This window comes from Kryptolebias marmoratus, linkage group LG2, assembly GCF_001649575.2.
Source record: "Kryptolebias marmoratus isolate JLee-2015 linkage group LG2, ASM164957v2, whole genome shotgun sequence".
NCBI classification, from domain to species: Eukaryota; Metazoa; Chordata; class Actinopteri; order Cyprinodontiformes; family Rivulidae; genus Kryptolebias; species Kryptolebias marmoratus.
This window is the reverse complement of record NC_051431.1, coordinates 30,055,182-30,070,605: the sequence shown is the minus strand read 5'-3', so window position 1 is coordinate 30,070,605 and position 15,424 is coordinate 30,055,182. Positions and strand designations below refer to the sequence as shown.

The 15,424-nt window shown below is 38.6% G+C and overlaps 1 protein-coding gene across 21 annotated transcripts in view; it reads left to right on the top strand.

Annotated features, from left to right (window-relative positions):
• phldb1b (pleckstrin homology-like domain, family B, member 1b) overlaps nucleotides 1-15,424 on the top strand; it is a 154,105-nt gene that overhangs the window by 57,044 nt on the left and 81,637 nt on the right. For all 21 annotated transcript variants that reach the window (XM_037974122.1, XM_037974120.1, XM_037974130.1 and 18 more), the window contains one exon: nucleotides 10,972-11,097. In XM_037974122.1, the coding sequence (XP_037830050.1) occupies nucleotides 10,972-11,097 (126 nt within the window). The remainder of the gene's footprint in view (nucleotides 1-10,971; nucleotides 11,098-15,424) is intronic.

The following is a 15,424-nucleotide window of genomic DNA, read 5'->3' as shown; positions in this document are numbered from 1 at the left end:
CCAATTGAAACAAAGAAATCCCTGTTCTTTATGTAAGATTCAAACCAGTTGAGCACTGGACCGGAGAGTCCAACCCAACTCTCCAGTCGATTCAGTAAAATGTCATGGTCAACAGTGTCGAAAGCTGCACTGAGGTCCAACAGAACCAGTACTGTGGTTCTCCCACAGTCTGTAGTAATATTTCTACAATAATACTCCAAATCACCAAAGTTAAAAGGGGAGAAAAAAATGTCTTCTGCTCTATTGGAGCTGCCTGCAGTTGTAGTCACTGCAGACAGGATGATATGATAAATCTACTGACAACCACAGGCAGTCACCTGTCCCACTCCATAACTGCAAATGATTAAAAAAACTATGTATGATTGTATGTTTTTGGAAGAAGAAACACGAAAAACCAAATGAAATTCCATTTAAAATTGTCCAAAACATAACAAAACACATCAAGCTAAGTAACTAAGTAATTTGTTTGTTATGTGGAACTACTTGTGGGGTGACTGATTTTTTTCAAATTGATCTTATTTTGTAGCTGAGTCTGTGCCCCACTGGTCCTTATGGCCCGTTTGTGCTTGATTTTTAACATGATTAGTGTCGTTAACTGTGACAGCAGTCTCTGTGCAGGGCCGTAGCTACCATTGAGGACACCGAGGTCCGGACCTCAGTATTTTTCTGCTGTGTATATTATAAAGAAATGAATCAAAACAAGGCTTTTCAACGGCATGGTTCTCTGCATAGTTCCACCAGTTTACTGTAGGAGGCACTGCAACAGTATGCAGCTGCAGCCAAACTCAATGTCTATGAAGAAGAGTGCAGCTTTGCATACCTTACTGCTAAAATAAAGACCAGAAGAAGAAGAGCGTCACTTACGGTGAAACACAACAGAGGTAACTTGCTGAAAATATTCTCCTTCAATTCCACGAAGCTGAAGTTGGTTTCTGATTGCAGCTTCTGATTCGGAAAATGGCTAAAGGGCGATTCTACCTAATCCACTACCTTCAGCATCTTTAATCTACTCTACTTAAAAAACTACAACACCTAGACACTTCAAACCTGAACCAGATTATTCTGCACTGATTGTAGAACATTTAAAACCAAGTGTGTGATCTGTGAAACCTTAATCTAATTTGTGAAACCTCAATAAAGGGCGACTTCAGCACTTTTTTTTTGCATCCGGACCACACTAGAACTGGTCCAGCTCCAAAACTACAACACCTCACTGGTATTTGATAAAAAGGTAAAATCTATGCTAAAATCGTGTGTTCTGAATGTGTTTGTGCAGCGTGAACAATCAACATTCATATAAACTAACTCATGTCATTTCAGTGAGTCATCATGGTTGTGCCCTGAGTCCTCTGTTGATCCAGATGATGTCGATCCCCATGGATTTACAGACACACACTAATACATGCCATATACACATTCAAGTCACTTGTTTTAAATAAATGCTTCTATTTTAATTAAGTTTTGGTCTTCATTGTAACTGATGTGCAGAGGATAATGAGTGGTTGACCTCAGTATTTTTTAAAGTCTGGCTACGGCCCTGTCTCTGTGTATTTAAATTTGTTGCATTTTTTTTTATATATGTTTAAAATTCAAGCAAAAAGACAGCAAGTCTTTTTACTTGAGTGAGGAAATTAAGAATCGTTACAAAAGAAACGCGGTTGAAAACTGCCTCACAAATGTTGTTTGTCAATTAGTCTCCAACAGCCACAGCCAGTGAGGTGCAGGCTCAGGTTTAACATCTCTCTAGTCTCCCACTCACTGCTCTGTTTAAAGGCCCATCTGCAACACGTCTGTTGAGTCCTGGAGATAAGGTGGGGAAACCCAAGATGTTGTGCTGGAAGCTGGTGTTTGAGATAAGAAGCACATGCTCTGTCTATAGGCTGACAGCAGAGCTGAGATGACCTGTGGATAAGTGCCTGTCTTGTTTATTACATCTAGAATATTTTATTTTTTATTTTAAATGTTGTTAAAAATACAATGCCTCAGCAGACCATCTGCAGTTTCCAGGTGTATGGACTTTATCCAAGACTTTTGTTACCTCATCTTTCAGTTCTTTAATAGTGTGAATACTGACTATTGCTTACTACTTAATATTGTTTTCCTGTTTATTTTTTCATACATTTTTTGCAAACTATTTCTTCAGACTTTTAGCCATTTATACATGAAAACGTTAAGCTCATTCAGGAAATAGGTGTTACAAAAACCTTTAGGTTTTATACTTTTCAAAACATTTAACTTTCTTTACAAACCAGAAGCACTCCGAGAGTTCAAACCTCCATGAAGGCCAGTTCCTATTGTAAGCTGTTGAACTCTTGTATCACCACCAAACTTTTATCACTTGTTTCTTTTGTGAATATTTAATTAAAACCTGTTCATTAGTTTTTGAGTAATTTTGCTAACAGATAGATGAACGGACAAACAAACCAGTGTTACTGAAAGCAGAACAAACTTGACGGAGGTAAAAATAATTATGTAGCTTCAGGCTTCGTACACTGCCTGGCCAAAAAAAAAGTCGCTACCAATAAAAACGGTTACACACTCAAGTATTTCGTTGGACCGCCTTTAGCTGTGATTATGGCACACATTTGCTGTGGCATTGTTTCGATAAACTTCTGCAATGTCACAAGATTTATTTGCATCCAGTGTGGCATAAATCTTTCACCAAGATCTTTCATTGATGATGGTAGAGCCTGACCGCTGCGCAAAGCCTTCTCCTGCACATCCCAAAGATTCTCAAGGTCTGGACTCTGCTGTGGACACTGTTACATGATTGCAGAGTTAGAACATGGGGTCACCTGTGACATTGACCTTTGACCTATGACCGAATCGCCACCAAAACTTAATTGCTTGTTTATTGTGACAACCCCAACCTTTGCTGAAAATTCTGTTGAAATCTGTTTATTAGTTTTTAAGTAATCTTGCTAACAGACAAACAAACCAATGCTGCTGAAAACATAACCTCCTTCACCTCTTCAATTCTTTCAAAAACAGTATTCTCTTTAAATCTGCTTCAGCACAATTGTTCTGGTTTTGTTGCTTTTATCTTTTAGCTAGCTTTTTGCTACTTTTATCTTTTAGCTAGCCTTTTACTGTTTTTAACTTTTAGCTAGCGTTTTAACCCCTTCACCTTTTGTAATTACCTTGTTCCTTTTAGCTTTTGGTCTCAAATTCAGCTTATTCAGCAAATTTCTGCGAAGTCTCTCAGCACTTAACATTCACTCTGTAGTTTCACAGAAAATGGTCTCTTTTAGTTGCAAGGTGACACACAGCAGTTTCTCTGGTGCTGCACATTAACTCTCTGCTTGATCTTTACGGGCTGAGCTCGCCGCTGAACCCAGTGTTGAGCTCAGTTTCCCCCAGCAGACTGCCGGGAAGTTCAGAGCAAAATAGACAGAGGTTTCAAAACTCAGAGCACTTGCTATTTTTGCAAGACAAATGCTCCTAGTTTGCTGTCGGCTAAAATATGTTTGTACTGCTAAAAAGAAGAACATAGAGAAGCAGCACTAATATGTGTTTACATGAGACCGTATGATGAAGAGAACAGCATGGTGTGGAGAATTGGAGCTGGTGTAGGAGCTCTGTTCATTTCTGTTTCTTTTGGCTCAGCAAGGATCAGTTTGATTTGTCTGTTGGCTTTGTGAGTGTATGTCATAGCATGCCGCTCTCAAACTTCAACCAAGTTCAGCTTTGACCACAGCGCACACAGCTCTGCATCAGACTTCAGGCTGTGCTTGTACTTTGCTTAGTGCAGAGGAAAATATTTTCACGGTGAGCATGAAAATACTAATAAATGGGTTTCAGAGCTCAGCAGCACCACTCACACTTTCTGTCTGAAAGGTACTTTATGAGTGTAACCCCTCCTACTGACTCACTAATGAGTATGATACATGACCCGTATAGAGATCATTCCCAGGACCTGACTTTCTCTAGACTGTAAATAGACCTTTATTTCTGAGTCCTTTTTATTTTTCTAAAGTGTGTCCTCACAGCAGGATGATCCATCATGCTAAGTGCCTTGTCTGGTGCCGTAATGGCTGAACAGACTAGTGCTAATTGGCATTTGGAAAATGTCAGTAATGGACTTCATCAACAGTGTTTCATGAAACTTAAAGTTGACTAATTATTCTCTTGTCTTTTAAAAGGTCATTTTCTTTATATTAACTACATATTTTCCCTGAAAATGTCATAATGTTACTGTGAATTACCAAAAAATAAGCCTCATCAGGAAAGGAAACGTTGGAACTTTATGAATGATGCTCGGAAAAAACAACCGATAACTACAGTTTGACAAAGTGTTACACTCATGATATCTGTATCTACTTTTCTACAAGGACAAGGTCTTTGTGACGTAGGTCTTTCTAAACCAGTCTGTAATAATTCCTAAAAATAATCCATATAAGAACATAACAAGAAGAAAAAAAGCAAGATGGATGATGTTTTGAGGAGAAGCTGTAAAATGTGTCATCTGTCCCTAAGTGAGGCGCCGCGCGTGACATTAGCGTTCCTGTTTCGGGTCAGCCGTAGAGCTAGATGCCGCTAACTCCGCGGAGCGCGAATATCCAACATCCAACTTAAAACTAACTTCACTGCGGTTGCAAACTAGTTTCCTACCCAGCTGCACGAGAGTGGGGGGAAGCTGTTTTGCACATCCTGCAGTGTAATCATTGAACATAAACGCATCGACAAACACTTTGTGTCTGCAAAACATGTGAGGAGAGCTGCAGACGAGGGACAATCCAGAAATGGTCATGAATGTCAGTTTATAAGTTATCAAAGTTCTCAAATAAAGCACCTTTTGATAATGTCAATGTTTGTTGGTAATTATCTTACAAAACTAGGAAGTATTTTTGGTTTATATATTAAAAGTGATGTTTTTTTTATTGATTTTAGTAAAAAAAAAAAATCGCAACTTTTCATCTCAACTTTTAGGAAAATGCCCCGCGAAATCAGGCATTTTAGCCCACAACAATCACAAAAAATGCCCGCGAAATCCTGGAGGAACTGTTTATTGCTTCGGCTCCGACGGCCTGCTAACTCCAGCTAGCTAAAGGCGTCTCGTCTCAGGGTTTATTAGAGTCCCGCAGGGCTCCGCTAACAGCGCGTGGACCTGAGCGCGCTGTGGAGGTGTTTATACTTGGTGCTTACGTCTGTGCAGTTTTCTCTGAAAAGACAGAGGGCAGTATGCTACGTAACCAGTGGGAATACTGTAAAAAAGAGAGCAGATGGTTGTCACATCAAATATGGCTGCACATATTCAGGAGGAACAACTGTTGTGTTTCTGGAGGATGTTTAATCCTAAAGCATTCAGTTTGGCTTTAATTGATTTATTTGCTGTAGTTGTGATTCGCCAATAATAGAACTGATATTTCTATAAACACTCCTTTTTATCGGTTGCAGCAGTAATCTCCTTCCATGGTTTTTGAGCCGTTTGATTATCTTCGTAATCTCTCATAGAGGGATCATATAAATGGTGATCTAGGCGAACCAGCTCCGTTAGAGCAGCGAAATTGTCCATTATGAATGGAGTGCAGCTAAGTTACTAGGAGGTGCACAACCACGCACCGCGCGGGGACAGTGCGATTGCGTCACTGTTGGCGAGCGTACCCTCGCACGGCGAGGTAGATAAAGGTAGCGGTTTTGGGGGTGCGGGTGGAAAAAAACATGTATAAAAAAATGACGTATTTATAATAAACAAACAGAGCTTAGCCTGGCGGCTGGGTCAGCAAAGCTAGGTGGACCACCAGGCTTATAATATACTGGGGAAAACCCTGCCCTTCTCTTTCTTGTATAGAAAAAATATTATTATTATTATTATTATTGTAATAAATTATAAAAAAGTTCAAATAATTACACTGGCATTTAATGGGTTACAATTTAAAAAATGGTTGAGTGTTTGGTAGTTTTGGGCATGTCTGACATTGTTTAAGAGATCTGTGGAAAAAAAAAATTGAAATATGATGATTTGATAGCAGTTTCTTTTGTGAACGTACATTTTTATATGTCCAAAGAATAGTAACTCTGAGGCGGGCACATAGGTTAAACAGGCAGCCAGAGAACTACCTTCCTGGAACATTACCTCTGCCCACTAGATGATGATATATAAATTTAAATAATGACTTAATAGATAAGTAAAGTGCTAATATTTTCTGGGCCAATGTCATACCACGGTGTTTCCTGGTACACACGGATCACTGTTTCAGAATGAGCATCTGATTTTGTCTGTATGACCCATGTGTTCCGTCTGTTTTGCTGAGTGATCATGTGCTGATGCCTGGTAGTGTCTCCACTGTCAGTGACCACACACAGACTCTCACACACACTGCTGCGCCCACACACTGGGGCCTGATGTTTTTAAAGTCAGGGGTCAGGCTCCCACAGGGACAGCAGCAGTCAGTCACGGAGTGAGTCTCAGCTGCTGGTTGCAGTTTGTGCTTAGAGCAAAAGGGAGACATGGAGAAATGTTTTCTCTCATCAGCCTACAGGAGCCTATACGCTTCTGCAACCTGGATATCCACACACCAAAACTACACTAAATTCAGCCAAGCATTCCTTAAAGGAATACATATTGTCTGTTTCCTATCACCAAATTTTAGATTAAAATAGGGCTGGGTGATATGACCCAACATTAATATCCTAACATTCTGTAGCTTTATCACTATAAATGATACAAATCTTAGCTTTTTTTAAATATTCTCTAATCACTGAAATAATGTTTAATTTAACACTATAATCTAATGAAGTGGTGAACTATGACTCACAGATATTGATCCTCTGACCCTCGTTCCCTCACTGGGATAAAAAGAAACAAACTTTACAGATGTCCTCTCACATGATCCACCAGCAGGAGAGATTTTTAATCTAATTTTTAATCCCAGCTCCAGAACTAAATAGAAGATGCAGTCTAACAGCAGGACGGAGTGCGAGTGTCTTTGGGCCTTTACATTCAGGTACCATTTATTGACCGAAGTGGAAAATGAATCACAATCAAACAGCCAAAATCAACTAAATCTGATCTCATACACACGCAAGTTGTAAACTCGACACATCAGAACCATGTTCAGTGACCAGATTTAGAACAGCACCCAATGTCACAGTGTGCAGTCATTATAAGCTACTTAGGTTTAAAATAAATACAACACATTCTGACCAGGATCTTAATAAAATGGCCGACGTTAAAGCATAATGACCACTGCTCCAAATACACTTTGACAGACTACAGGACAGCAGCACAGGAACCAAAATAAAGCTGTTAGCACAGCAAAACTTACTATTTCATGATGGCATTATTTAATAACAAGTCCATCCTCCAAACCCCCCAACCAAAAAAGTCCAACCTCAGAACAACAAGTTCATCCTCTGACCCTTTTGTCTAATAATTTCTTCCTGGTGTCATGTCTGACAGTTGAATTTAGTTAGCATATTAGCAGCATGGCTAACTGTCTCAGTCTCTGAATCATCATGCAGCACACAGTCACATGAGTTTTCTCAGACAACTACTATGGAAGGAGAACTCTGCCATTAGTCGAGAGCACACATGTTCGATTTGCAAGCAGGATTTCATCTCTTGCTTTCAAAACTTTTAACGCTTGCACTCAAAACGTCTGCTCTCTTTCAAATATTTTCTTTTCTCTGTCAAATCTTTGTGTTCGCGATCAGATTTCCTCCTTGCGCGCAAAACTTCTCTTTTTCTCTCACGGATCGGATCTGCACTTGCAAACCTCTCAGAGAGCACCGTCGCCTAGCAACCGTTCCAGCCAACAGAATGACGGTGTTCCTCTGGGTGCGCTTGATACTTTATAGTACTTTATTCAATAAAATCTGTTAATGAAAATGGTTCACGAACTGTCTTGCTAATGCTATAATCAATCACACACATGGACACAGACATGCCCAAAAACATTTTTGCTTGTTTGCCTTTGGCGGTTGGCACTAAGTAGGTATACCTTCCCTAATATTTCATTCTCTTTTGATCCTAACACCTATTATTTTATCTGCTTGTTACTTGCCTTTGCCTTGTCATTCTGAATGTTTATCAATGTTCTGACAAAACAAACAGCTGTTTTCCATCAGCTTCACCCATGGCTCATGATGCAGTCAGGTGTTTTCTTCCCAGGCTGTGTCACCTTACATCTGTTCATAATAAAAAGGCAACTGATTATGTTGTAAGTTACTGCAGCCTCCTGTGTGATGGAAAAGCTTTGGTTTTTACCTCAGGCCTGATGACAAGCAGGGATCTTATCTCTCCCTGCTCTGTCCCTGTTGACCTTTTCCTTTTAATCTCAGCAGAACACAATGATACTATATCAAGGAACTATAAATGAGTGTTTTCTTATCTGTGTTATATAACAGCTCTTGATATATTAAAGCACTGAATTAGTTTTGGTCAGACATTTTAAACCAGACAGTGAGTGCATGAAACTTATATGTAGAAGCAGAGTGTAGGACAAAGGCAGGTGATGTTTTTACCTGTGTGTGTGTATGTGATGCATGCGTCTGTCTATTACCAAAATGTCTCATGATCCACTGGATGGATTTTAATGTAACTTTCAGGACATAATCATTGGTTGTACCTCTACAACTGAGTCATTCACAACACATACCCTGCTTGTGACATCTAGTTATATTACATGTGATCACACACACCGTTATTGTCAAGGTTTGACCGAAAAGGCCCCAACTTTGTTCCTTTTCAACATTGGACAATTTAAGTCGAAAACCTAAAACTCTGGCATTAAAGATGGTGGGCGATATGCATTCCTTTAAGGCCTTTAATTTGAAGAAGTATTTGAGAATGGGAAAACTAATCCTGTATGGCACAGTTGCCCTAATTACTAAACGTTTGACAGATTGAGTGTCCTTTGAAATGCATCATGATAGACTCATCGTATCATCACTTTGTTTATTGAAGACTTAAATGTCCATAAAAAAGCCTTTAAAGTCTTATCTACTTAACTTGATGGATTTCCTGCAGACACAGGATGCCAGGGTGGGGCGGATCAGATTATTCAGCTGTTTAAACCAATGGGGTTTTATTTAGAGAGAGAATTATTTATTTTGAAGGACATTCCTTAATTAAAAAAAGAAAAAATGCAATCTCATGCTGCTCAGAAAATAAAGTTATACATATAATATATTTACTGAAAAAGGAAACATCTCTTAAACTGTTATAATTCTGCCTTTTTCTTTGTCCTCTATATTGGCTGCTGGTTTCCTTGTCATCTTAGTTTCAAGTGTCAGTATGTCGTGACTTTTCCACAGGGACAAAGGACTGTGTGGCTCCATACTCTGATGCTGGTGAAAACAGTGTGCTCTGAGTCACTTCAGCTCTCTGTTCTGTTGGTTATTGTTTGAGCCTGCCTGCAGCACTGCTGCTACTCTGAATGCAGTTAGGACCGCTCTGACACCCAGAGTTCACCTCACTGGCTCCACTGGCTGCTTTATCTGATTTTGGTATTTGGGATAAAAAATCTCAGTAATTGTTCTGTCATTGTTTACATGTTAGTTCAACTTATCTACAAGGCTGAAAGCAGGAAACTGCTAATTGGCTATGTTCAAAGCTCCCAAAACCACCACCAAAAAAAACTATTTTTACTTGAATATAATTGAATTTTTACTAGAAGGTAAAAGAAACAGTTTGTGGCAAAGCAAGCAAACATACAGTATCTTGAAAACATATTCCCCCTTGAACTTTTCCACATTTTATGATGTTACAGCCACAAACTTTAAAGTATTTTACTGGGATTTTATGTGACAAACCAACACAAAGTAGCACACGGTTATAAGGTTTAAGAAAAGTTTAAGAAAAATGATACATTGTTTTCAATTCTCTTTTCTTTTTTTACAAATAAAAATCTGAAGTGTGGTGTATATTTGTAGTAACACAATGGAATGGGCCAGATCAAAACATATTCCATTTTTTTTATTCATACTCATATTCATGACCCAGTCAAAGTCCAGACCTAAATCCAACTGAGAATCTGTGGCAAAGTTAAAGATCCACTGATTGTCACACACCTGAGTGTGCAAAATTTGTTCTCTACATTTGACCCATCCACTGAGGGAGCGGTGAGCAGCAGCGGTGACGCGCTCAGGAATCATTTGGTGATCTAACCCCCCCCAATTCCAATCCTTAATGCTGAGTGTCAAGCAGGGTGGCAGTGGGTCCCATTTGTACAGTCTTTGGTATGACCCGGCCGGGGATTGAACCCACAACCTCCCAGTGTCAGGGTGGACACTACCACTAGACCACTGTCCTGTTCACAGACGCTCTCCATCCAATCTGAGCTGCAGCTGTTTAGCAAACAAGAATGAACAAAAATTTCAGTCTCTAGATGTTTAAAACTGACAAACTCCAAAAGACTTGGTGCTGGAAGTGCAGGAAAATGTGATTCTACAATGTACCGATTCGAGGATGAATACCAAAGCACGCGACACTTTTCAGATTGGTTTTTGTAAAACATATAGAAAACTACGTATCATTTTCTTGGCCCTTAACAACAATGTACCACTTTGTGTTGGTCTATCCCATAAAATCCCAGTAAGATACTTTGAAGTTCGGTTGTATTGTGACACGATATGGAAAAGTAAGACTCACTGTATGTGCATGTATTTTCTTCTGTTTAAAGTCCTAATGCTGTGTTCACCCAATAACTTTCTGACTCTATTTTCTTAGAAATAGGTTTTATTTGTTTAATTTCATTCCAAGCACGAAAGTGAGTACCTTATTTTTAAACTGTTAGACTCATCACACAATGACTAAAACATAGCCACCAAATTATTGAAGTATTAGTCCTACGACTAAAACTTTAGTGTACAACAACAAGATGTGTGTTGTCATTGACAAAGGGCTAAATTTGTAGTTGAATTCAGTTTTTAGTTATATGTTATTTTAGTAAATTATTTTAAAACTTGATGATTTTTTTTGTGTGTTCCACTGTTGAAATGATGAAAGTAATTTTCGTGTTTTTCTAGGCTGTATGCTGTGTTTTGGGCAATCAGCCTACTTTCGCTTCAATCACCCTGAGGAAGCCTTCAGGATGAAGAGCATGATTCCCCAGGAAAAAGTTGTCCGTACGGGAAACTTCACTCCTTGTGCAGGTAACGTGATGCTCATAGGCATGTTGGTAATATACAGACGGTACATGACTGTATTTTCTGCCTGCTTTCACTCAGCCGAGTTAGATGCAATGTTAGTTCATCGTTTTTTTTTGTTTTTTTTTTCAAAAACACAACACTTCTGTTCCTTGTGTTAAACTAAGGAAAACAGAAAGAGCCATTTTCTTCTCAAGTTCCAGTTTCAGCTGTAGGCATGTGTGATGAATGGGCCAGATTGTTTGAAAAGGAGGAGGAGAAGCAAGGCGTGTGTTTTACAGATGGATGTTTGGACAGCAGTGTGCGCCATGATTCTTTTTTCCTTTTTTCTTACCCAGAAAAGCTTGGAGGAAGTATGGGATCGCATTGCTGCCCCAAACAAGCGTGACAGTTTTGTGAAACATTCTCACATACATGTGATGCATATAATTTTTTAAATGTCATTTAATTATTTTTATAGTTGATAACTCTTATGCACATGTATTTCTTAGCCTTCAGTTTGTGTTGCATTCACATGAGTAATTATTTCCTTTGCAAAGGTTTTAGAGGCTGTAACAGTTGCATGTTTTGATACACAAAACACTAGGTTTTCATTTAAAGAAAAACACCTCCATATTTGATGCCAGAGATTTGGACTAAAATCATCTTATGTTGAGAAATGACAGAATTGTACCCGTTTTGGTCAAACCTAAGAAATAATGTTTTGTGCAATCTCAGAGTAAGTGTTGTGAATAACTATCAGCTATTACCACACCACAGTTTAACTCAGTATTTGTAAAACTGACTGAGTTATAGCCATTTTTTAATGGGTAATGTTGATTACCTGTGGTGGCCATCTAGAACTGACTTGACTCCAAAAGTGAATCAGTTCTAGTTGTGCAACTAATGATTACCTTGTGAAAATTTCACTAAAATCCGTCCAGTGGTTCATGAGATCTTTTGCTAACAGACACAGTGTCGACTAACAGATAACATCAAAGTTTTAAGCAAAGATGTTGTACAATGTGTTGAGCTTGAAATATATGTTGTAAATGACTCTCAGCTACCACCACACCAAAGTTTAACTTCATATCTGTAAATTTAACTAAGTTATAGACATTTTTGAGTTTAAGGTCTGTGGGCTGTAGCAGTCATCTTGAATTGGGCTGACTCCAAAAGTTCATCAGTTGCAGATGTACATTCAGTGATTACTTTCTGAGAGTTTCATTAAAATCTACACTGAAGCTCCTTTACTCAGTATTTAGAGCATTCAAAAAGCTCTTATTGTGGTTCATGAGGTGTTTTGCTAACAGACACACTCACATACAGCTAAATGTTATCATCCACCTCCTAACTGATTCAGTCTGTTAAACGGTTAGGAGCAACATATAATTTTTAAACGCCCATTTAGTATAATATAAAAATACAAAAAACACATGGTCAGTGATGCAGTTTGGTTCGATTTCAGGACCTATTTAGTCAGTGGGAGGTTTTAAAATGTAGTACCCGCTGAACCCTGCAGGCTGAATGGTGCCCAGCTGAGACCTGGAGCTGGAGTTCACACCATGCATGTTTTATGAGCATCTAATTCCTCTGTGTCTCCAGGCAAAGTTTACAGCTGCTTGTTTTTCCGTGTGTGTGTGTGTGTTCTGAGTGCTTCTCCCGGCAAACACACAGCTGTAAACATACCTTCGTCTTGGCCCTTACCAGGGAACTGTCCCAGCATCTTGTTTTTTCCCTGTTGGACTGCTGACGCTGCCTGCCACCAAGGGATAAGTATAGCACACAGGCCTGCTGCCTGCTGTGGACTTCCTGAGGCAGTAATGAAAGCCTTCCGTTGTTTAGAAATGTACCATTTATGCATTCCTGTGTTGCCTTCAGATGAAGACACTCCTATGATAAACAGCATATCTATCATATAAAAAGGCAAAGACTTTAAAACATCGTTTGTTATAAGTGTATAAGATCTAATCTAAACCGACTTAACTAAAGACTGACGTTTTCCTGTTTATCGCCCGCTGCCAAAAGGTGAGGGTGGAGTTATAATGTCTTTGCCTGTGTCTGTTTGTGCGTGCATATGTGTGTTTGTTTGCCTGTCTGTTACCAAAATTTCTCACGAACAAATGGGCAAATTATAAAGAAACTTGCAAAACGTAATCATTAGATGTACGTCTACAATTGGTTAACTTTTGGAGTCGGCACAATAAAAGATGGCTGCCACAGCCAACTCAATTTTAAAGCTATTGACCTAAAATGGTTTTGTGGTATTAACTGAGACTGAACCACAACACAGATTCTGAGTGCAAACAGATTATACGAGAGATTTGTTTAAAATTTTGCCATTACCTAACTTACAGCATTTGGGTATGGAGGACCAAAAGCGAAAAAGCAAAAGCAAAATATAAACATTACTTGATGAAATGCATGTGTAAGGAAAAGGCACAAACAAAATATATATATTTCTGCTTTTATTTTTTGATTATTTCAGAAAAATCATCTGATGTACTCCTATAAATGATAACTTTTGGCACCAACCCAATTCAAGATGGTCACCACAGTCAACCGACCTTTGAAAACATAGAAATCAGATATTTTATAGATATTGAGCTAAAATTTGGTGTAGTTGTAGTTGAGAGTCACACATAACAAACACTTGAAGTCATTTTTATTGTGAGAGATCTTTGCTTGAAACATAGCATTTAAAACAGCATCTGCTTTTGAAGTCAACCCTGTTTGTCTGTTAGCAAAACATCTTATGAACCTCTGAATGGATTTTTTCATGAAACTGTAACAAAGTTGTCATTACATGTACATTTACAACTTTTGGAACAGTTCAATTCAAGATGACTTCCACAGCTAATCGACCTTAGCCAATGCAAAAATGACTAAAACTCAGCCAATTCTGCAGACATTTAGCTAAACTTTGGTGTGGTAGTAGCTGACAGTCATTTACAACACACGCTCCATGTGTGAGATCCAGTGATATTGCATGAGATTGTGCATATTGTTATTTTCAAGGTTTGATCAAAATGGCTACAACTCATTTTTGTCTTTTCTTTGTGTAAGATGATCTTAGTCTAAAACTCTAGCATGTAAGGTGGATATTAATTTTTCATGCAATGATGGACCTTTAATTCATTTAGGTATTTTTTTTATCCAAATTAAATTAAAATTTAGTATAACAATTTTATATTGGGGTCAAGCTCTAATATTTCAGCAGAGTCTACTCATGTTTTGCACTGGGCTTGACAATAATGCTAAACGGTAAAAAATTAAACAAGACTTCTATTAATTGATGTGTAAAGCAGAGGAAGTACACTCAGTTTTTCCTATTAAAAGTGACAGAGTTAATTGAAAGTGGGTAATTATTAGAGAAAGTGATGAGAGGGAGTTTAGACCTCTGTATGTGTGGCGAGCTGCTGGGGGGAGGATTATTGTGTCAGGATTTTTCAGACATAATCCAACTTTTCTGACTGCTTAAACTTGATTTCAAAGGGATAAGAACAGATGTTGGACTCAGATTGGCTCTGAAGAGTATTTTCTGACCCACCTGCATCTCCTTTCAGTTTGCAGTCTGTGTGACATGTTTTTCTTGATGCCTGTATGCGTGCATGTGCGGGTTTTCTCCTGGTACTCCTGTTTCCCACAGTCCAAACACATGCATGTTAGGGTAATTGATTTTAAACTGACCCTAGGTGTCAGTGTGAGTGTGAATAGTTTTCTCATTTGTCTTTGTGTTGGCCCTATGATGAACTGGCGACCTCTCCCAGGTGTCCCCTGCCTCCTTTTCTCAGCATCCCTCGACCTTGAACAATAACAAATGGGTGTAGAAACTGGATGTATGAATGGTTTCACTTAGTGAAATCTTAAATTTCAATTCGACTCAAGGGACTGACATACTTTCCATCACTGAAGGTGTGCTTTTCCCATCAATATATTTGTGTGCTTCTGTAAGTAATGTTGAACTCACTTGACTAAACTGAAAGTAACTTGAATAATATTTCAGCAGTGTAAAAGAAAACTTGTATTTCAGTGATAATGACACTTACTGTACATTACCTACCAAGAAAGTAAAAAAAACAAAAAAATTCACATTGTGTATTTCATTCAACAAGAGTCCCATCTCCTGGTACACGGTGCCATTGTGTTTAGTCAAATTGATCTAAAGCAGCCCCCCACATTAATGAAAGCCTTCCATTGTTTATCAGTGTACCATTTATGCTCTATGAGAATCTTGAATTGCACACAGGTGTGATGATGAATTTACAGCATTGAAACTACAGATGCAAAAAATATTCTACAAGAAGCTCATTAAGTGTTTGACTTACTGAAGGGACTCAATACGCTGTTTAGC